The following is a 22,649-nucleotide window of genomic DNA, read 5'->3' as shown; positions in this document are numbered from 1 at the left end:
CAAGGCCTTATACAATGGAATCATAACCTCTCCATTTTTGTATATCAGGGTTCTCTGCATCATTGCTATTATTCAATGTGATGTCTTCACAACTTGTGCAATGTGGCCCCTGCATTTGAGGTCATTGTACACCATCACTCCAAGATCTCTCATCTCCTCTATTTCTGTTAAACTTTCCCCACCAAGTGTATACTTTGCATCCCATCGTTGCTTACCAAATCTCAAAACCTTACACTTGGCAGCATTGAACTGATAGTTCCCACTTATCTGCCCATTCATGCAATCTATTCAAGTCCTCTTGTAAGGCATTAACATTAGCCTGACTGTGCATTGCTCTCCCCAGTTTTGCATCATCTGCAAACAGCTAGATATCACTAGTCAAACCTGATCCAATATCATTAACATAAAAATTAAACAACAATGGCCCCAAAACTGACCCCTGCGGCACACCACTGGTGACCTTTCTCTTTCGAGATACTGCACCCATATACAACTTTCTGATACCTATCTGACAGCCAGTCACTGATCCAACACAGAAGTCTGTTATTCAATCCCATCTGTTTCAATTTCTTTAAGACTTGTCATGTGGCAGTCTATCAAAAGCCTTTGCAAAATCCAAGTGCACCACTGTATATGCATCTCCTCTGTTCAAGGTATTTGTTACCTTGTTATAGTACATAAATAAGTTAGTGAAACATGATCCCCCCCCCCCTTAACAAACCCATGACGATAACCACAGAGAATACTGCTGTTATCAACCCATTTCTGTATCCTACTTCTCACCAATCTCTCCAGGACCTTCACCACAACTCCAGATATACAGACCGACCTATAATTTAAAGCTACAGCCTTATCACCACCTTTATGCAGTGGAACAATTTTACCCTCCTTCCACTCCCTTGGAACCTGTGATGTTGCAAACTCTTATTAAACAGGCATGCCAATGCTACTTCCAGTTTCCTGGAACATTCCCTTAAGATGTGTGGTGATATGTCATCAAATTCTATCACCTTATTAATATCAAGGTTATTTATTTCCTCAAATACCTCCTGCTCACTCACAATTAAGCTATCCTCTCCTATGTCCTCTACACTTAAGTTCCTCATGATTCCACCCTGATCAGGATGAAACACACTTATAAATTGATCGCTGAATACCTCAACAATTTCTTCTGCAACAGTTACCATTCTACCACTTTCATCCCTTAACTTCATCTTTCCATGATCATTCTTCCTTCTACTCGCCACATATCTAAAAAACTCTAGGATTTTTCTTAGCATGATTTGCCAATTTCTGCGCATACTCTACTTCTGTTTTCCTTATTAACTGAGTCACTCTCCTGGCTTGTTCTTTATATTCTTCATGTGACTGATTACCATTATTCATCTTGTACTTCCTCCAAAGTGCTTTCTTTTTCCAGATTTCATGCTTAAACTCCACATTCATCCATTTTACACCTACCTTATTCAGCCTATTGGCCTTTGGGATACATTCGTACATTGATGCTGTTATGTATTTCTTTGTAAGTTCCCGTGCAGCATTTATTTCCTTACTGCTCAACTCCTTGCGCCATGTTATAGCTTGAAGTTGTCTCCTAAGCTTGTCATAATCACCAGGCTTATAATTCCACATATATATCCTTCTTCGCAAAAGTCTGCATATGACTAGCTACAACACAGGTATATATATATATATCTCTGTATATATAAAGATATATATATTACATACGAGGATTTTATAGAGTATATGGTCAAGAAATTTTTCAATACATGACATTACAGGAGAGAGAAAACAGGATTCGTTTCTAGAAGTCATGTAAACATGTGATTGAGAGAAGATTGGCTGGTCAGGCAAAGGTTAATTCAAGGGAATTTTTCAGCTACATGGCAAGCAAGAGAAAGAATAATTATGGCAGATTAACACTGGTTAATAGTCATGACAGCAGAATAAAAGTTGCAAAGGATATAGTGGAATTATTGAACAGGCACTTTATCAGCATATATCATACTGGTGTAAATCATCTGGAACAAAGAGAGGAAAGTATTAGGAGAACTGGAAGTGAAAGAAATAGAGGTATCAGATGTTGTTTGGGCTAGATGTGAATAACGCTGTGGGAATGGATGATATATCACCAAGTATTCTTAAGGAATGTACACCACAGGAGTGGAAAGAAGGCAAAATAGTACCACTCCACAAACATGGTTCTAAAACAGAAGTCTTCAACTACAGGCCAGTCTGTATAACTGCACATGTGGTCAAGGTGTTGGAGAGATTGGTAAGAAATAGAATGAATTGGGTTGATGGGCATAGCAATATTGATGGACATAGCATTCTTTATGATGGTCAGCATGGATTTATAAAGGGTAGGTCCTGTTTTAGTAATTTACTTGCATTTCATGATAAGGTGATAAGTGTGTTAAATAAGGGAGAATCATTTACAGTGATATTCTTAGACTTTGCAAAGGCATTTGATAGATTACCACATGATAAGTTGGTGTACAAGCAGCTGCAGAGGATGAGAATAGATAATATATTGGTTATATGGATCAGAGATTGGCTCTGAATGATACCAGCAGGTTTTGTATGATGAAGCAGTGTCTCAAAAAAGAGGGGTAACCAGTGGCATGCCCCTAGGGTTCTGTTCTTGGGCCCCTGCTCTTTAACTTGTTTGTAAACAATATATCTTGTGGACTGATTGGGGATCTTCAGTTATTTGCTGATAATGCAAAGTTGAGAAGAATTATAAGTAATACTGCTGATGCTAAATCTCTTCAGGAAGATTTGAATAGACTTTTTACTTGGATAAAAGGGTGGGTGTTGTAGTTTTAATATTAAGGTGTTGCATTTTGGAGTGCAGAAATATAAGGCTGTGTACTATATCGATGGTGCCGTACTGCAGGAAGTGGATGAGATTAGAGATTTGGGTGTGATGGTTGACAGTAGACTGAAGGCTAGAGGGTATATTGCTAGTGTTGCAAAGGTTGCACATCATAGTGCTACTATGATACTAAGTATTCTAACATGTAGGGATAAGGAAGTGGTTGTGTCACTGTATAAAGCACTGGCCAGACCACACTTGGACTACTATGCCAAATCTGGTCACCTGCTTTTCAATGTGATGTTAAGACAGTGGTTCTTAACCGGTGTTCCACGAACTGGTTACACGTGCTCTGCCAGTGAAAGATGTCACATGACACTGTTCTGAGTTTAATTGGTTACTCTGATCCTAACTGATGACTGCTTTGTGCGTTGATTTCTAAACCAATAGAATATCGTTTCTAGGCACTATTTTTAATGTGTAAAAATTTAATAATATTGGAAGAAAAGATTTCAAGTTACTTTCCTTCCTTAAATACACACAGTTATGACTGGATATGAAATCCATCTGGCACAGTTATAATACATAGAGTTGTGAATTTTCGTTACAAGAAGAACTATCAGTTACCTTGTCAATGGATCGTATTCTGATAATGAAATTCTCTGAAATAACTCTTGAGGAATTTTGGATTTTTGTCCAACCGAATACCCAGCTCTCTCCACAAGGACATTGAAAATTTTGTTACAGTTTTCAACATCATATAAGTGAGAGCTCAGTTTCTCAATATTAACCAATATAAAAACTAAAACATGTGAAAGACTTACTAATATAGATAAAGAGATGAGGGTAGTTATATCACATATTAGACCTGATATTGCTGAAATCTGCAAAAGCCGACAAACTCAATTATCGCATTAAAATAAGTTATATTTTTATAAAAGGCAAGTCCATGCATATTTTTATTGTTAACTTTATGATCCTAATGCTTTTGGTGTTCCCCAAATTTTTCTTATAATCAAAAGTGTTCAGTGACTTCGAAAAGGTTAAGAACCACTGTGTTAAGACATTGGAGAGGGTCTAGAGACGAATGACTAAGACAGTATCATTACTTTGGAATGCTGGCTATGGAGAGAGAGGTTGAAGAAATGTGAACTGCAGAGTTTTTGGGATAGTAGGAAAAGAGGTGATATGAGAGTCATTTAAGTTAGTGAGAGGATTTTTATCAGATTAATCTATATGAGATTATAAAAAGAGTAGAAGGCGAAAGGAGAAAAACCAGATGTCATCTCTGGAAGTTATGTAAGAGTGTGGTGAAGAGGGGTGTGAGGAGTAATTTTTTTTAATGGAGAATTGTCAGTGAATGTAATGCATTACCTTAGCAGTATGTGTTGTTAATGGAAGGAGTGTTAAGGATTTTAAGATTGGTTATGATAAATATGTTGTCAGTTGAATGAACCTCCCACGATGAGTCTGCCGACTCCATGGAGGGTGTAAAATAATAATAATAATAATAACAACAACAAGACAAAAATGAAATTGATAAGATGTACAGAATTTATCATCAATGATAAATATCTTATCTATGAAAGATAAAAAAATGCAAGATTACATTCAAATGGCAAATAAATACTCATTATCATAAAAACAGACAATTCCTTATTTAGAGGTTCAAGCTAAGATGAAATCAATTTAGATTACAGACTGTCCTTTCAGCTTAAAGAACTTTTAACTGGTATTGGACCAACATTAATAACTAAAATAAATAATTAAATTAAATAAATACCTTTCATTCCTCCTGAAAAACCTCTCCAATTGGCAAAAATAATTAGTGGCAATTCTTCTTTATTGAAGTCCATAATTACCTGAGCTGTTTTATAAGCGGAATCTGGAAACCAAACTTGACCAGCTTGTGATATCACCTAATATGCAAATAAAATAAGCTAAAATACACACAGCTAATTGCATTTGTTAAGAACCACATATTTCATAAAATAAGCAATTTATTTTTTTCTGGCAAAAATAAAAAAAGCATAATTTACATATACGAAGTCTATAATGAACAAAGAGGTACCAATAAATTATTGAAAAACTGGTAATCATGAGTAATGTTTTAATCCCATGTTCTAGTCAAAGATCGGAAACACGAACTATAATAATAATAATTTTTTATTTTTTTATTTTTTTTTACATATGATACACACATTACATACATTTGTTTACATATGATATATACATTACATGCATTGGATTACGGATGGCACATAAATTACATGCATTTGATTACGTATGACACATACATTACATGGATTAGATTAAATATGATACATACTTGATTACATATTTTTCTTTCAAAAAAATTCAATCCTTTTTTTAATTATTAAAATTATGATTACATATTTACAACACATAAGATTACATATTTACAACAGGTTTGATTCTGTTTTTTTTTTTTTTGTAACAATGAAATTTGTACAGATTTTTTTCTTTCTTTTCTTTTTTTCCTCTGTATAATGTATTATTAATAATAATAATACAGCATTTATTCATTTAACAATGAGTTATATATATTTACAATTCTGATATTTTTAGTATATTTAAGCGCTGTAACTACAGCATGTAAATGTTATATATGGATGTGGATTTTTTTCCCTTTTTTTTGATCTTGGATGAGATGTCATTTCTCAGCTTTCATCCTCGAAACTTATTTGTTAAGCTTATCTGAGGATGACACCAGTCAGTTATTATTTACTGGTTTGTTTGCTGTGTTGGGAAGTAGACTGATGTTTAATAGGTTTGATTTCTACTGCAGCCGTTGATTGAGAAATTCGCACACACGATAACTTGGAATGTCTTGATGTGTTGCTGAACTGGAAGCCTGAATGAATATATTGTGTTTCATTAAGTTTGTATGGTATTTAGGTGCGTGTTTCTTGTTCATAGTATGTCCTTGGAGCTCTTTTCAGGCTATTGTAGTTTTAAGGTTTCTGTATTCAAAAGATAATTTGTTTATCATGTCTGGGATGTAGAAGTTTTGTGTGGCCTTTTCGTAGTGATCATTGCATTTATATGTGATATAATTAGTTGTCTGAGGTCTTGTTATATGGTATGTATTTCTGACTGTCCTGTAGTTGGCATAAAAATAATGTTTTAGCAAAGCTGCATAATGACATAAGTGTTTTGTTGTCAGTATTTTGTGTTCTGACATTTCAGTGTATATAAAGTCGATATTGTCACTCTTTGTTCCCAAAATATCAGTTTTGTCATTTTATACTGTAATGACATTAATTTTTTAGTTTGTAGGGAGCACAGAAAGCATATGTCGTTATAGTATATCTTAGTATATTTTGGCATAGTGCTTTGTATATTAGTGTTTTTAGGCATGTGGGAATTTTGTCTTTTAACCTGTAGAGTTTGCCAGTTATTGTTCGGAGTTTGTTGTAATAATAATAATTATTATTTGCTCTCCATGGAGTCAGAGACTCATCGTGGGAGGTACACACTATTGCACAGAATGATCATCCAATCATGCCTTAAATGGATTCAATGTGTCTATACCCACAACAAACTCAGGCAATGCATTCTTCACACCATGCAAAGATCCAACTCCTCACTCCTCCGCTCACACCCTCCTTATACAGTTTCCAGCGATAACCTCTTGACCTAGCCCCCTCTCCCATTCTATAAAAAATCTCCTCCATGTTGACGCAATAACAACTCTGACTAGCTTCTATATCTCAATCATATCCTCCTGTTCTTCCTATTCACGAGGCTCTGCAACTTACATTCTCTCAATCTGTCCTCATACTCCACATTCCAAAGACCACTGACCATCTTTGTGAATCTTCTCGACCCTTTCCAACATATCCTCGTCATTATGAAAAACTAGGTAACCGAATCTGTGCACAATAATCCATATGAGGCCTGATCAAGGCCTTAAACAATGGTATGATAACCTCTCTATTTCTGCATGTCATGGTCCTCCACATCATTGCCATTATCAGATGTAACGTCTTCACACTTTGTGGAATGTGGCCCTTGAATTTCAGGTCCTTGTCTGCCATCACTCACAGATCTCGCATCTCCTCTACTTCCATTAAAGTTTTCCCACAATTGCATCCCATTGTTGCTTACCAAATCTCAAAACCTTACAATGTGAACTGCAATTCCACTTACCTGACCATTCATGCAATCTATTCAAAGTTCTCTTGATAGGCCATAACATCTGCTTGACTCTGCATTATTTCCCCAGTTTTTCATCATGTGCAAACAGCTGCATATCACTGGTTAACAGATCCCAATATCATTAACATACAAATGGAACAACTATGGTCCCAAAACTGACCTATGTGGCACACCACCAATGAACGTTCTCTTTCGGGATACTGCACCCCCATATACAACTTTCTGATACCTATCCGACAGCTAGTCACTGCAGGCTGCAGGTTCGAATCTTGTCGTGCACATGGATGATCCAACGCAGAAGTCTGTTATCCAATCCCATCTGTTTCCATTTATATAAGAGCTTGCCATGTGGCAGTCTCTCAAAAGCCTTTGCAAAATCTAAGTACAACACTGTATATGCCGGCCTGGTTGGCCAATTGGTTAGCGTATCCGCTCTCCAGCCAAAAGGCTGCAAGTTCGAATCTTGTCATGTGCATGGATATTTGTGATTGTCTGTGAAAATACTAGTGATGGTGGGAAGCAGATGGCATTGGTGTAGTTGCAGTTCGTTGTAGTTGGTAGATTGAGTGGTGGTGACAGAGTTGTAGAGCCTTATTGACATCTTACTTATTTCCTCAAATACCTCCTGCTCACTCACAATTAAGCCATCCCCTCCTATGTCCTCTACACTTAAGTTCCTCATGATTCCACCATGATCAGGATGAAACACGCTTATATAAATTGATCACTGAATATCATGTCTTCTGCAGCAGTTACCATTCTGCCACTTTCATCCATTAACTTCATCTTACCATGATCATTCTTCCTTCTACCTGCCATATATCTAAAAAATTTATAGTGTTTTTCTATGCCTGATTTGCCAATTTCTGCTCATACTCTACTTTTGTTTTCATTCCTGAGTCACTCTCCTGGTTTGTTCTTTATATTCTTCATGTAACTGATTATTACTATTATTCATCTTATTCCTGGAAAGTACAGGTAACCCTCGTATAACGAGGATGTTAGTTAAGTTCCACAGAAATTCTGCATTATATAAATCGCGTTATGTGAGACTCGGATCACATAGAAAAAGTAGGGTTAGGTTTCAAAATCGTTTATTTTTAATATATATATATATATAAACAACAATGACATACCCAACAAATATATATTTTTATTTAATCAGGTAGTTCACGTAAGTTAAGAAAACATATAAACTATGAAACAAATACATAGTATAAACTTATAAAATTAAAAATTGTATTGCACATAATGCACAAATGTTTTAGGCAAAATAAAATAAAGTGCATATTTTAATCATCATCACTGTCTTCAAAACTAACATTTCATAGATGTTTTCTTTATTTACGAATGGCAGACGTTGTAATCACTTGAAATCTCTTGGACATTATTATTATTACTACCCAAGACCCCACATAGTCAAAGACTCATCATTTACATAATTCTCATTGCATACTTCGGCTGGTTTAATTATCAAGAAGTCAGTAATAAAACCTTACTTACCACTATGCTGCATTTTTTTTTATTAAGTTCATGATATGGAACTAAACAAATATTCAATTATCTTGTGAATTTTCTGGAGCGCTCCTTGAGGGATCATTATCCGTAAAATAGCTTCTGTTAATTTCTTTAAACTAAATTCTTTAACAGATTCATCACAATCAGAATCTTCAGCAGAACTTTCCGCTTTTCGATGTTATCTATTAATTGTACCAGTTCCTCCTCATTTAAATCTATTTTCCCATCAATTAATTTATTAATTTCATTTTCAACTATATCGCAAAAGCCCTCTATGTGGCCATTACTATAAAAGTAAATTTTTTACATAAAAAAGCATTCTGATGTAACTCATCGGAAAATAAAATGTTCAGCTCGAGATTAACACACTTATGATTTTTAATTCGCTTTCCTGGCAGAAAACGAAGACAATTTCAATTGTTTCCGTTTACTGTAAACAATTGACATACATGCGTGCTGAAGGGTATTTTCCCTAATATAAATTCACTACTTAACTACATGCACAATACAGGTAGACGCAAATTTAACGAAGTTAAAATTTGATTTTTAAGTTGAGTAGTGAAAAATATATGAAAAGATAAAGGGTTACTACAATTTGCAGGCTGCATTATATCGAAACCGCGTTAAACAAGGGTTACTACAATTTGTAGACCGCGTTATACAAGGGTTACCTGTACTTTCTTTTTCCAGATTTCATGCTTAAACTCCACATTCATCCATTTTACACCTACCTTATTCAGTCTTTTGGCCTTCATAATACATTCACACATTGATGCTGTTATGTATTTCTTTGTCAGTTCCCATGCAGCATTTATTTCCTTACAGCTCAACTTCTCGCTCCATATACAGTTTCAAGCTGTCTCCTAAGCTTGTCATAATCACCAGCCTTATAATTCCACATATATCTTTTCCTCACAAAATTCTGCATATGACGAGCCACAACACAGGTGATTACTTCATGATCACTTTCATCAACTGGAGGAAAGAGTGAAACCCCTCTCACAATCACATCCTCTGATGAAATGATTAGCTCCAGAACTCTAAATTCTCGCATATCCTCCTTTATGTGCTGCTTGAGATAGTTATCTCTCAAGAAATCGAGAAATTTCAAGACCTTGCAAGATATTTAAGTCTCTTATTTTTCCCTTTCACGCCTACCTTATGTACACTTAATTATATGTTAGGATGAATTACGTAGACCACGTGGCTATGACATTTGTTTCCATAGCACTAGCTGTCTAAAGAAAGACAATTATAGGTTTGATTCTAGTTGCCAAGCACAAGAAGTTTTTTTTTTTTTTTTTTTTAGGTCTTTCTTTGGCAAGTTCTTAGTTTGGCATACAAGTAAGGAGATGTTTCTCCCAGAAACAAGGATTTTTAATTGCACAGCTCAAAAAAACAGGCCATAGAAATCACTATTTCAGACAAAATATATATCTATTATGGATGAAAAAATAGAGCCAAAAGGCTTCACTTCGAAGATCCAAAATTATTCAAATTAAGTGGATATTGAATCCAACAATATTTAAAAGCCGAATAGAGAAGCCACAAGAGTTTCGTGCTGAATATAGAAACTATAAAAGTTTCAGAGGATCAACTTTTCATGACAGGGGCAACTCGTGGTAAAGGTGGAGTAAGATCTGATCACTATCCTTAGTATTTCCCATAATGTAAAACACATCTCCTAGCAGACATGTATGATGTTACATTATGGGGGGGGGTCACTACCCAGACCGTTTTTGACCTTTGTTGAGGTCTCGTCAGTGGGAGCCAGACCCAGATGTAAATACTCAGGTTGAAGTGATGTAGAACTTATACTTTATCATACGAGTTTCCAAAAAAGGTGTCACATCACAAAAGGCATCAAGAATTACTGAAAAAAAGAGAGCCAAAAGGCATCACTTCGGCAATGCAAAATTATTCAAATTAAGTGGATATTGAATCCAACATTATTTCAAAGTCAAATAGAGAAACTACAAAAATTTCATGCCGAATATGCAAACTATAAATGTTTCAGTGGATCCAGGTGTAAGCAAACCTTCCTTGACAGGGACAACTCGTAGTAAAGGTGGCGTAAGCTCTGATCAGTATCCTTAGTATTTCCCATAATATAAAACACATCTCCTAGTGGACATGTATGATGTTATACATTATGGGGGGGGGGGATCACTACCCAGACCAGTTTTGACCTTTTTTGAGGTCTTGTCAGTGGGAGCCAGATCCAGATGTAAATACTCCGGTTGTAGTGATGCAGAACTCATACTTTACCATACGAGTTGTCAAAAAACTTGCCAAAAGTTTTTTGGCAACGCGTATGGTAAAGTATATAAGTCTGCATCACCACAACCCGAATATTTACATCTGGGTCTGGCTCTCACTGACGAGACCTCAAAAAAGGCGAAACTGGTCTGGGTAGTGACCTTCCCCCATAATGTATAACATCATACATGCCCGCTAGGATATGTGTTTTACATTATGGGAAATACTAAAGATAGTGATTGGAGCTTACTCCACCTTTTCTACAAGTTTCCCCCGTCATGAAAGGTTTGCTTATGCTTGGATCCGCCGAAACTTTTATAGTTTCAATATTCGGCACGAAACTCTTGTAATTTTTCTATTCTGCTTTGAAATAATGTTGGATTCAATATCCACTTAATTTGAATATCTATTATGGTTTGGAACTACAAGATGGCAACACTATACTGATGGCTCTATATATCAGTGGTGCCTAATTACTATTATCATTATTAACATCTGATCTCCATGCAGTAAGAGGACTCATTGTGGAATGACCAATACTCTTTCAAGTAAAAAAAAATTATCGAACTATAACTAAATCTAATTAAGATTTACTACTCTAACTACACACTCAGGAAATGCATTCCACTCACCAATCACTCTCTGTTCAAAGAACCCCTGCTCACACCCTCCTTACACAGCTTCCAGGGATGATCTCTACTCCATAAAAAATCTCCTCCACATTAATCTGTTTAAATCATTTGCCAACTTATATTTCTCAATCATATCGCATGCTCTTCTTCTATTCACAGGATTCTGTAAGTTGTATTTCCTCAGTTTCTCCAAATATCTGATAGTCCATAGATCTGACACTAACTCGTAAACCTGTTTTGGGCCATCTTCAATAGATCCTGATAGGAATAGAGACGACAACAGGAATAGAGAGGACAACATCCTGACAGGAATAGAGATGGAAAGGTATGATGTGTTTTGTGAGGATAGAAGGGTTAAAAGGGAGGGGGAGTGCTATTGATGATAGAGAAAGAGTTATGTCCATACAAAGTAGAGATGCAAGAGGGAAATAGTGACAGTGGTTTTGAGGCAGTATGGTGTGAGTTGAGGTGAATGGAATGAAATACTTGGTTGGATGTTGTTATAGACCACGTAATGTGGATGGTGGCGATAATGAAATGTATAATCAAATTAGTCAAGCAAATAAGAAAAGGGTGATCATTATGAGTGATTTTAATAATGGCAATATAGACTGGAATGATGAGATAGCAACTGGAAGTAAAGAAAATGAGTTTCTTGAGTTTTTGAGGGATAACTACCTCAGACAGTATATAACATAGGGCATGCAAGGATTGAGGGTCTTGGATTTGGTAATCCCATCAGAGGATGTAATTATAAATGAGGTGTTAAATCATCCACCAATTGGTGAGAGTGACCATGATTATCTGGGTGGTTGCCAGCAGTGTGAGGACTCTGTGAGAAAAGGATATATGTGAAACTACAAGGGGAGGGGGGATTATGAAGAGCTCAAGAGACAGCTTGCGGGTGGAGCATGGAATGAGGAGTTAGCTGGAAAAGAGATCAATGCGGCTTGGGGGATTTTCAAAAACTATCTAGTAGATGCAATGTCTAAGTGTATTCCAAGGGTGAGAAGGTTAAATAAGGTAGGTGTGAGATGGATGGATAAAGAGATTAAGCATGCGATACAGAGAACGAGGGCATTGTGGAGACAGCATAAGAGAAGAGGAAATAACCAATTCCATGAGGTCTACAAAGACCAGGGAAGGAGGGTGACTTGGTTGGCGAGGGTAGGTAAAGAGAGGTATGAACAGCAGTTACCTAATGAAGCCAAAAGGATTCTTAAGGAGTTCTTTCAATATGTAGCCAGTGAAAGAAAGAATGATTATGGAAGGATGACACTGACTGGAGAAAATGGTATAAAGACAGTTGTAGAAGAATGTGTGGTGGAGATACTTAATGAGCGATTCATAAAGGTCTTTCAATCTTGTGAATGTGACTTCATGGAGAGATTGAGAGCAGTAGATGATGGGGAGGAGAGACTGACTGTAAGTGAGTCAGTCTCTCCTCCACATCATCACTCACATCACATCATCATCTCCTCCCCAAAAACACTTGCAATCAAGTGATTGCGAGTGGAAACCCAACAGCGGTTACCGAACAGCGGAATACTTCAGTACAAACTGTATGTACCTATAGTGTATTAATCCAACTATTCTTCCAATTCTAAATCAGCCACGTGTAAGTGCACACGATGCCTACTGTATGCAGCCAAGATGGCGGCATCAAAAGCCAACGACGAACGAGCAACAAGTGTCCCGCCAGCTCAGTGCCTTCGACCGCCACCGACATACCTACTACGTGCCGCAGCTGCAAAACTGGTGTCATAGACAGAAAAAAGGGCAGGCATATTCTGCGAGTTCTGTTGCCACTGGTTGCACACTTCCTGCGCAAAAATTGACGAAGCTGCCCAAAAACCACTTATCAAACTTAACCATCCGTTCTTCTGTTCGCTGTGTTTCCCTTCGGTAAAACAACTACTCAACATAGATAATTGTACCGAAAACTTCGAAGAGAACATTAATGCTTTAAATGAAACTTTTATCTTCAAAATACAAGCAGTCGAAACTAAGCTAGAACAAACTGAAAACCAGCGCAACGCAAGTTCCACTCCACCAGTGAAAGAACTTCGCGATCTAATCGCAGCAACGGTAAACGACTTGATGGAGGCTAAACCAAAATAATTCAGGGCCATCATTTTGAATTTCCTGATGGAAAACGGAAAATCATTACAAGAGGACGTCAACAAACTCACTGAAGAATGCAACATCGATCCTAAGAATATTGTCAGGTGCTACCGTTTCGGGCCTATAAATAAAAGGAAGGATGGTACAAACACTTCCTGCACCTAGTAAAAGTGACTTGCTACACGCCGACAACCTCATCAAAAATAATAATACCGATCAACAACAAGACACCTGCCCTCAATCACGCATATGTGCACAACAGACCCATCATTTGCATAAAGGGAACAAACACGCCAGCTTCGAAGAAAAACGTCAAAATGGTGTTAACAACTGGACCATCCACTACAGACAAGATAAACTGGTGAAAAAACCAAGTGAAACCACTAGCAGCCACCAAGGAGACCAGCATAGAGGCACCGCATAGGAAGTGTGCAAGACCCATGCAGTCCAACATACGACACAAAAAATCCTACACATCCACTTCACCAACATCCATAGCCTGAACTCCAACCTGAATAGTGTCCACTACCACCTACAGTCTACCAAACCCCACCTACTCTTCCTGGCAGAAACACAAATCTCACCTCCCCGCAACACCACTTATCTCAACCTTCCAAACTATTCACTCTTCAACAACTTTCATCCCAAGGGTGGTGTCTGCGCATACATCCACTCTGACATACCTTGCCAGAGAGCACCCAACCTAGAATCACCCAACTTTGACCTCCTTTGGTTGAAAATATCCCTTCCCCACTCAGTCCAATTCATTTGCTGTCTCTATTGCTCCACCAACACAACCAACCACCCTGAGCTCTTTAATTTCCTCTCCCTAAAAATCGACTTTCTCCAATCCAACTTTTCCAACAGCGAAATCATCCTCCTAGGAGATTTTTAAGTCCACAACACTAGCTGGCTTTTCTCCTCCAGCTGTCCAGATCTTGCAGGCAGAGATGCCGAAACATTTGCCATCACTAACGACCTTACACAACTTGTCCAGATGACCCAAACCATTCCCCAAACACCTTAGCTCTCTCCCTCACCAATGACACCTCCAAATACACAGTGAAAGTAGTGAGCCCCCCCCGGGTAATTCTGACCACAACCTAGTGCTCATCTCCTCCCCCATGCAACAACGTTTACACAGACACTCCCACACAAGAGTAGTTTGGCACTATAACAGTGCCAAGTGGGACAGCCTCTGCAACTTTTATTCCGCATTCCCATGGTTGGACTATTGCATCTGGCATTCCAACCAAAAATACGCACCAAACTTATTACCAAAGTAATCCTCACCGGCATGAATACATACATACATTCCACACAGCACCCTGAACTGCCATTCCCTAACAAAACCCTGGTTCTCCAAAAGATGTGCTAAGGCTGAAAGATGAAACACCAGACATACCACAACTGGCTGAAATCCTATCAAAATTTGACTATCAATTTATCATGTTAATGATAAATTGATAGTCAAACTAGAGCAGATGGAGTTGGATATTAGATTAGTGCATTGGATTGGAGACTGGCTATCTGATAGGTATCAAAAAGTTGTGAGCAGCGATATCCAGGAAAAGAAAGTCACTAGTGGAGTGCTTCAGGAGTCTGTTTTGGGGCCATTACTGTTTAACTTGTGCATTAATGATATAGGTGAAGATTTGGATGGAGATATTCAGTTGTTTGCAGATGATGCAAAGTTGGGACCAACCATGAAGAGTAGTGAAGATGTTGTGGCCTTACAAAAAGAATAAATTGAGTGATTATACATGGAAATGGAAATGAGAGTTCAATGTTGCAAAATGTAAGGTTTTAAAATTTGGAAAACAAAGGTGGGATGCAGAATTAATGCTTGGTGAGGATATATTGTTGGAGGTGGAGGAAATAAGAGATCTGGGGGTGATAGTGGATAAGGATCTGAAATTTAGGGGACACATAGCCAAACAACACAAAGGCTTCTGGGAATGATGTGGAGGACACTGACGTCTAGAAGTAGGGAGATTCTTGTTCTGTTGTATAAGGCTTTGATTAGGCCACACATCGACTATTGTGCCCAGATTTGGTCACCTGGTTTTCAGAAGGATGAAGAGATGTTGGAAAGGGTCCAAAGGCAATTGTAGTTTCTGACCTCTAGAATGTCAAGTATGAGGAAAGATTGAGAATATGTAATTTGCAGATTCTGGTGGACAGGAGGAAGAGGGGGTGATATGATAGAGGCCTACAAGTTGGTAAGGGGTTGTTATAGGTTCAATGCTGGAGAAGTTCTACAGAAAATAGTGGGAGATTGGGGGAGAACCAGAGGTCATCCCCTGGAAAATGTATGAAGAGGGTGTGAGTAGGGGAGTGAGAGGCAGGTTTTTTTCGTGCAGAGTTGTGAATGATTGGAATGCCTTGCCTGAAAGTGTAGTGTCTGGAAGGAGTTTGAATGTGTTCAAGGCATGGTATGATGAGCTGTGTGTGTGTGATAAAAGGACCTCCCAGACGAATCTTTGACTCCATGAGGTCTTGGGGTAATAATAATAATAATACATCCCATCCCCCTTGAAAACCAAGTGACGAAATCTGTGCACTGCAGTCCATATGTGGCCTGATCAAAGCCTTATACTAGTGAACCATATCTTCTTTGCTTCTACATGTCAATGTCCTCTTCGTTATTGCCATAATATGTTGGGATGTTCTTACAATTTTAGCAATGTGACCCATAAACTTCAAGTCTCACTACACTATGACTCTTAGATCTTTCATTTCTTCCACTTCCTTCAAAATTTTTCAATTAATTGTATTCTCTGCATACCAACTTTGCCTGCTAAATTTCAAGACCATGCACTCTGCAACATTAAACTGATAGCGCCACATACTTGCCCACTCCCATTTTCTATTGAAATCCTCCTGCAATGCCACAACATGTGCTACTTCTCATATTTCTTTTCAACATTGCATCATTAGCAAACAGTTGTTTATCTCCAGATAAGCCAGTCCCAATGTCATTAATATACAAGTTAAAAAAATAAGAGTAGTAAAACAGATCCCTATGGCTCCCCACTTGTGACCTTACTCTTTGGAATACCACTCCTCCATATGCAACCTGCTGATACCTATCCGAGATCCAATCAGCTATCCAGCTCACTAGTCTATTATCTAATTCTATTCTTTTGGGACTCCCCCCCTGTAGCAAAACTTATGTTAAACAAATATCAAAAGGTGCTATTAATTCCCTAGAGCTTCCTTCAAGACAGGTGGTGATATATTGTCAATTCCTACTGTCTTATTAACATCAAGTTTACTTAGCTCCTCATATACCCACTGCTCATTCACTATCAGTTCCTCCTCCACAATACCCTCAACACTCCAGTGTCACCTTTATGAGGATGAAATACAATGACAAACTGCTTATTGAATACTTCAACTAAATACTATGAATTGGTTACAAATCTGCCAGTGTTATCAACTAGCATCATTCTTCTATAGCATTTTTTTTTTTTTTTTCCTATTTGGCACATATCAAAGAACCAGCTAGCATTCTTCTTAGTTTGAGTGGTTAATTTCTTTTCATACTGTGCTTTTGCTGCCTTTATCAACCGAGTCACCTTCCTGGCATACTCTCTTACTTTTCATGTAACAGATTATTACCAACAACCTTCACGTTGTGTTGCCTCCAGTACTTTCATCATCCATATTTCACAGTCTCTTAATAACAATTGATTTCTTGATCTATAACCAGTCTTACTCATGCTGCCCCTTATCTGTAACTTCTCCATACATGCGCTCCTGTCTGCTCACTCTTACCCTTTGTCCAATAATCCCCTCCACCTCTAAACTCAATCAACTCCCCCCCCCCATGCATTCCAGGTCGTTCCATTTTTATGCTGACCATCCACACATATATATTCATTACTGCTTTCAGAATCAACTCTCCTTACAATGTGTCTCCCTGACTTCCTTGGTCCATCCCTTTTCCCTGTTCAACTTACATTCCTGTTCTCATATTTGCATCTCATTCATATTGGTCTCACCTAGTCCACTCTTCTGTTCATTTACATTATGTCTAACTTCCACTGATATCTTGTTCACATCACTGATTACAATTCCTTTCATCAGCAGCTTTTCTAGTTGACTCATTTCCACAACCATTCAGATGCAGACCATCACTCTTATACGGTTCTATTAGTCCGTCAAACTCATTCTACAAATTCACAAACTGCACTCCTCTCTCTGCACATTTTTGCTAACATTCCATTCAAGATCTTTGCTCTCTGCAGCAACTCATCATTTTCATACCTGGGCAACACGCAAACTACTCTTCCTATCACATTTTTGTCTTTCACTCACCTCAATAATCTCCTAATATCCATCCTCAGTTCTCCCTGTGCCCAATGAAATCATTCATTCCAACAACAACCACTAACTCTCGCACCCTTACTTGTCATATTCAGTGCCTCAATCAACACGTTCATCCTCCCTGCTGGAAAGCAGACTTTGTGCTCCCTCTCATCCATCACATCTTTTATAATATAATTTCCATATAGTGTTACTCTTGAGTCATTTTCTATTTCTTATTTTTCACCATCTTTCATTTTATTCTTTTGCACTCTTCCAATCATGTCTACAATATTTCCAATTTTATTTTGTATATGCCTTATTTCATTTCTCATCTTAATCATTTCATTCTTCAATTATTGCATTCTATTAATATTCCCCAGTTAGTAAAGCTTCCTTCCTCTCTCAGCTGTGGCAGCTCTTGAACCATCCATCAGCTCACTTCTGCTTTCACATTTCTGCTGTCTTCTCATTTTTCCATCATTTCCATTTTAACTATCACCTTATCTGCACTAATATTCTCATGCCTGCTATTCTGGCTATCATTCTCAGTCTTACACCTACCACTGCCTTTCACCTAGTATGCTTCATTTCCAGTTCATGACTTTTATTCAAATCACTGCAGTCCATTAATTTTTTATTATTATGTGACACCTCCAGGGAGTCCAAAGACTAATTGAGGAAGGATACCTACTCCACAACATCCATCTACTGCCCACCACCACCACCACTAGTATTTTCACAGACAATCACAAACATTCATGTCCACGGCAGGATTTGAACCAGCAGCCTTTTGGCTGGAGAGCAGATACATTGACCACTTCTGCAGACCTTCATCCTCTTACCTCCTTTGTTTAATCTCAAAACAAATACATCTGCTACATTTGCCAAACATACATATTACAATCAAAACAACAAATTATCTTAGTGAAATCCACACTGTTCAATACTTGATTTTTACTGCCATTTTTGCCTTTGTTAACTATTAACTGTTGTATACAAAATTCTCTACAAAACTTACTTGATAATTAATACACACTCAGTCTCAGTATCACTAATTAAATAAATTTTTGGTGAAATGCATTGCTAAGCAACAGAGAGTCCTCTCCCAAGGGAAGGACATAGCACCAGCTCTCAAAATTTAGCAAGGCTAAAGTAGCTCTATTTACTTCCCTTGGGAATAAAAGGTATTAGAGGATTTACTTAATGAGTTGACTAATAGCAATTTTTTGTTTTTATGAATGTGTGGTAAAGTATGATTATTTAGTTCAAATAAAAAGGTGTTTACTGTACATTATTCAATATGATTAATGAGTGAGTGTGTTGAAAGTGAGTGCTAGAAGTGTGGTGAAGAAGGAAATGACAAGGATTTAATGAGAGAGAGAGAGAGAGAGAAATAGATAAACATATGTGGAGTTTTTTTTTTTTTTTTTGATTGTGGAGTCTTGCATGGCACAAAACGTAAGCTTGGAGGAGAAATGTTTGGCAAGCTGTTCTGTGGTGATTAGAAAGAAATATGAAGTATTAGGCAAGAAAGAATGAAAGGAGGGAAAGGAAAAAGTTTGCAACACTGGTTTCATGTTAAAAGAGGTGCTTGATGACATGTGACAAAGTTTTTCTCAAGTGTGAAAATTAAGGATGCCAGTGAGACTAATATGATGCAATTAGGAAAAGAGTGTTTTTTTAAATGTGAATCCCAAGCATGAAAGTCTGTTAAGTTTTATTTAATTTTTTTAAAAGTAAATTTTTTTTATGATTGTTTTTCTTCTTGAAGTAGATGCACAAGTTTTGGTTTTTTTTTAAGCATAAGTAGGCAATTTTTTAACATGGGTGGCAGTGAGTTATGACACAACAACCAAGCTCTGAACATGAATAATGACTAATTCATCTTTTCACTTCACTATAAGCTTTATCACTGATGTCGGTCAAGCAGTGCAGCTCTAATGCTGTTATCCAATCTTTGTTCTTTAATCTCTTCTCTATTAATACTTGTTACATCTTCTGATATGTACTACATTGTGCAATAACAATGCAGTGCAACATGAGCCAATGTACTATTGACAGCCTGCTCTGCAGTTCATCATCACTGCTTTCCCCAGTTCATGTTCAAGTTCGAGTCAGCAGAACAATGATTCTCGTCTTGATTAAATGTAAATATTCAAACCCAAGCAGGAAGCAAGTCGCATCCCTGGTCCATTGATGGCAGGAACATGTTTAGATTCTTGTAATGCAGTTCCATTTGCTGATTGGTGCAGCATTAAAGTCCATCTCTTCTGTTCAGCCAAGGCAGTCATAACCAGTGTTCTTCAATCAAGCACCCATCTAATGGTATCTTGCTAATCATCCTTAATACATGCAAACAACAAGGCATAATTGTGAAGTGGAGAGGAAAAGCTCTTTACTATGCATAGATGTAATCTAGATGCTAACCATCATAATGAGGGAACCCAAGACCACCATGGTTTACAATGGCATGGAAATGCCATTGTAAACCATGAGGAAAAGACAATAGAGAATGAACCATTAAATGAATGGCTGCACCCATCCATCCAGGAAAACAATGTCAGAAAGAGAGAAAGAAAGATTTACCTAGGACTAATCTATGATAAAGCTAAGAAGAAGGAAGTAATTTAGAATAAATAGCTATTACTGAGAGAAAAGATCCTCTAGTGGATAGGAAAGAGGAGTGGCCTGTTAGAGAAATGAGAACATGAAGGTATCTGCTACTTCAGAACCATCCTAGCATGCAAGAACATGCTGTGCAGAGAAAACTCCAAGTTCTCAACCCTTAATTTCTTGTCTCAACCAGAGAGGACATGAGAAAGTCTACCAGATTGTTTCACTGATATTTACAACTTGAACTTGGAACAAGGTGACAAGTTTGTTTGCAGATCACCTGAAAGTTTTTAGTAGAGTTGAAACAATTCAGTGTAATGCCATTGCATTTAGAGTAGATGTGTCAAGTGAGTGAAAGTGATGGGCACTAATATCAATTTGGAGCCCATGATGAAAGTAAGGGAATTTGTGGAGTAAATCTATACACAGATAAGGAAAGCTTCTGCACAGATAGTGCTGAAAGTTTAGCTTTAAGGGAGACACTGTCAAAGCCTTCTGGTGGTCCAGAGATGACACAAAGAGAAGCCAGTTTGCATCATGATTTGGAGATAGGAGAAGAAAGAATAAAGATATTCTCAGTACAGCCAAATGGAGGTATTGGAGCCCTCTGCCTAAAATAATGCATGAATGATTATGATTTTAATATAATAGCACAAGGACAGCAAAGGTCATACTGTGACATATCAATGGTTATAGCAGTACACAAGATAAGACAATCACAAACATTCATGGCTGCAGTGGGATTCAACCTCACAACCTATTGGTTAAGAGCAGGTACCCACTTGGCCACCAGACCGGCTGTGTATGGATGAAATGCATGACTTAAGATATTTATCTAAGCCTCTTTTAAGAAGACAGAGGAGAATCAGAACAACTGTAATTAGACAATAATCAGAGGGTGCAGATGCATTTTCCTTCTTTGGAATGAACACAGTCCTAGACTAGCAAAGATATGATGGTATACATTTGGTAAACTGAAGAATAAATTAGATCTTGCAAGATAGGAAGAAGAACCTGCCATTAGCTGATGATGATTCGACAGCTGGAAGAGAAGAACTTATTTCATCAAAAGAAGATGAATTTAAACACTTTGCTTCTGGAATGGAGACATTGAGAGGGAAGAACTAAATTAGGCAGGTGTGGTGATAGAGTGGGGAAGCCAACTGTCCAAAACAGAACTTTTTTTTTTTGTTTTGTATCTCACTTGGAGGAGGCAGAATTACACTAGCCAGCTCTGTTCTAGCACAGCATTGTCTTTTAAACATTTTGAAACTGTGGAAACCTACATAAAAATCTTTATATTCCATAAAATCCCTCCAAGGTTTTTTGAAAACAATTTATCAGAAAGAAATTAAGAAAACAAACCATTATGTACAAAATATTCTAATGAAAAAAATAATCACGACATAATATTACAAATAATAAAATAACATAACTGTTGTAGAAAAATTCATATTTCCCTCTTTCACTGAAGGTCTTTATCAGAAACTGCATTTAATACAAGTTATAAATGTCTTGAGTACACTTATCAGTTTTTTTTTTTTTTGGAACCTTATGGTTGTGCAACACACAATTTAAGAAATACTGTTCTAGCAAAAATATGTCTGTACTGAACAGATGATGCAGAATTGTAACCTACTAATCAGGAGGGAGGAGGCTGTCTGTCAACTATCTTGAAACAATGATTTGACAGTGGACCTGTCAAATCATTATTCAGGTTTGAATAATGTTTCAGCATTTTACGAGCTTCTTTGAATTTTTTTTCAAACCAGGTTTTGGTGCGGTGTAAGGACTTCGTGCCTTTCCAGTCAATTCTGTGGCATGTTTGGAGTGTGTGGTCCGATAAGCCTGTTTTACCATAGTGGAGGTATTTAATGTGTTGTTTGTGTTCATCTTTTTCTGACTGGGATGGTGTGTCCTGTTTCCCCTATGTAAAGTAGGTTACAGGTACATTGAATATCGTAAACTCCTTGGTAGGCCAGATATGGAAGGAGATCTTTGGAAGAGCTAAGTAAATTTCTTAATTTTGTTGGGGTTATGGTAGTCTTAATGTTGTATTTAAATAATGTTTATCTATTTTTTCTGAAATGCCCATAATGTAGGGTATTGCTACGGCATTCTTGTAATTTTTTTTTTTTGTTTTTTAGTGGCATTTTTATGGAGGATTTTGTGAAATGATTTTTTATTAT

General features: G+C 37.3%; 1 protein-coding gene across 1 annotated transcript in view; it reads right to left on the bottom strand.

The window, feature by feature from the left end:
• Positions 1–22,649, bottom strand: part of ACC (acetyl-CoA carboxylase) — a 1,393,224-nt gene that overhangs the window by 168,262 nt on the left and 1,202,313 nt on the right. Inside the window, exon 48 of the mRNA XM_090408519.1 lies at positions 4,602–4,737. Within this exon, the coding sequence (XP_090264645.1) occupies positions 4,602–4,737 (136 nt within the window). The remainder of the gene's footprint in view (positions 1–4,601; positions 4,738–22,649) is intronic.

This window comes from Typopeltis vanoorti, chromosome 18 (assembly GCF_054136105.1).
Source record: "Typopeltis vanoorti isolate ZY-2024b chromosome 18, IOZ_Tvanoo_1.0, whole genome shotgun sequence".
Lineage (NCBI taxonomy): Eukaryota > Metazoa > Arthropoda > Arachnida > Uropygi > Thelyphonidae > Typopeltis > Typopeltis vanoorti.
This window is presented reverse-complemented; position numbering and strand designations above follow the sequence as displayed.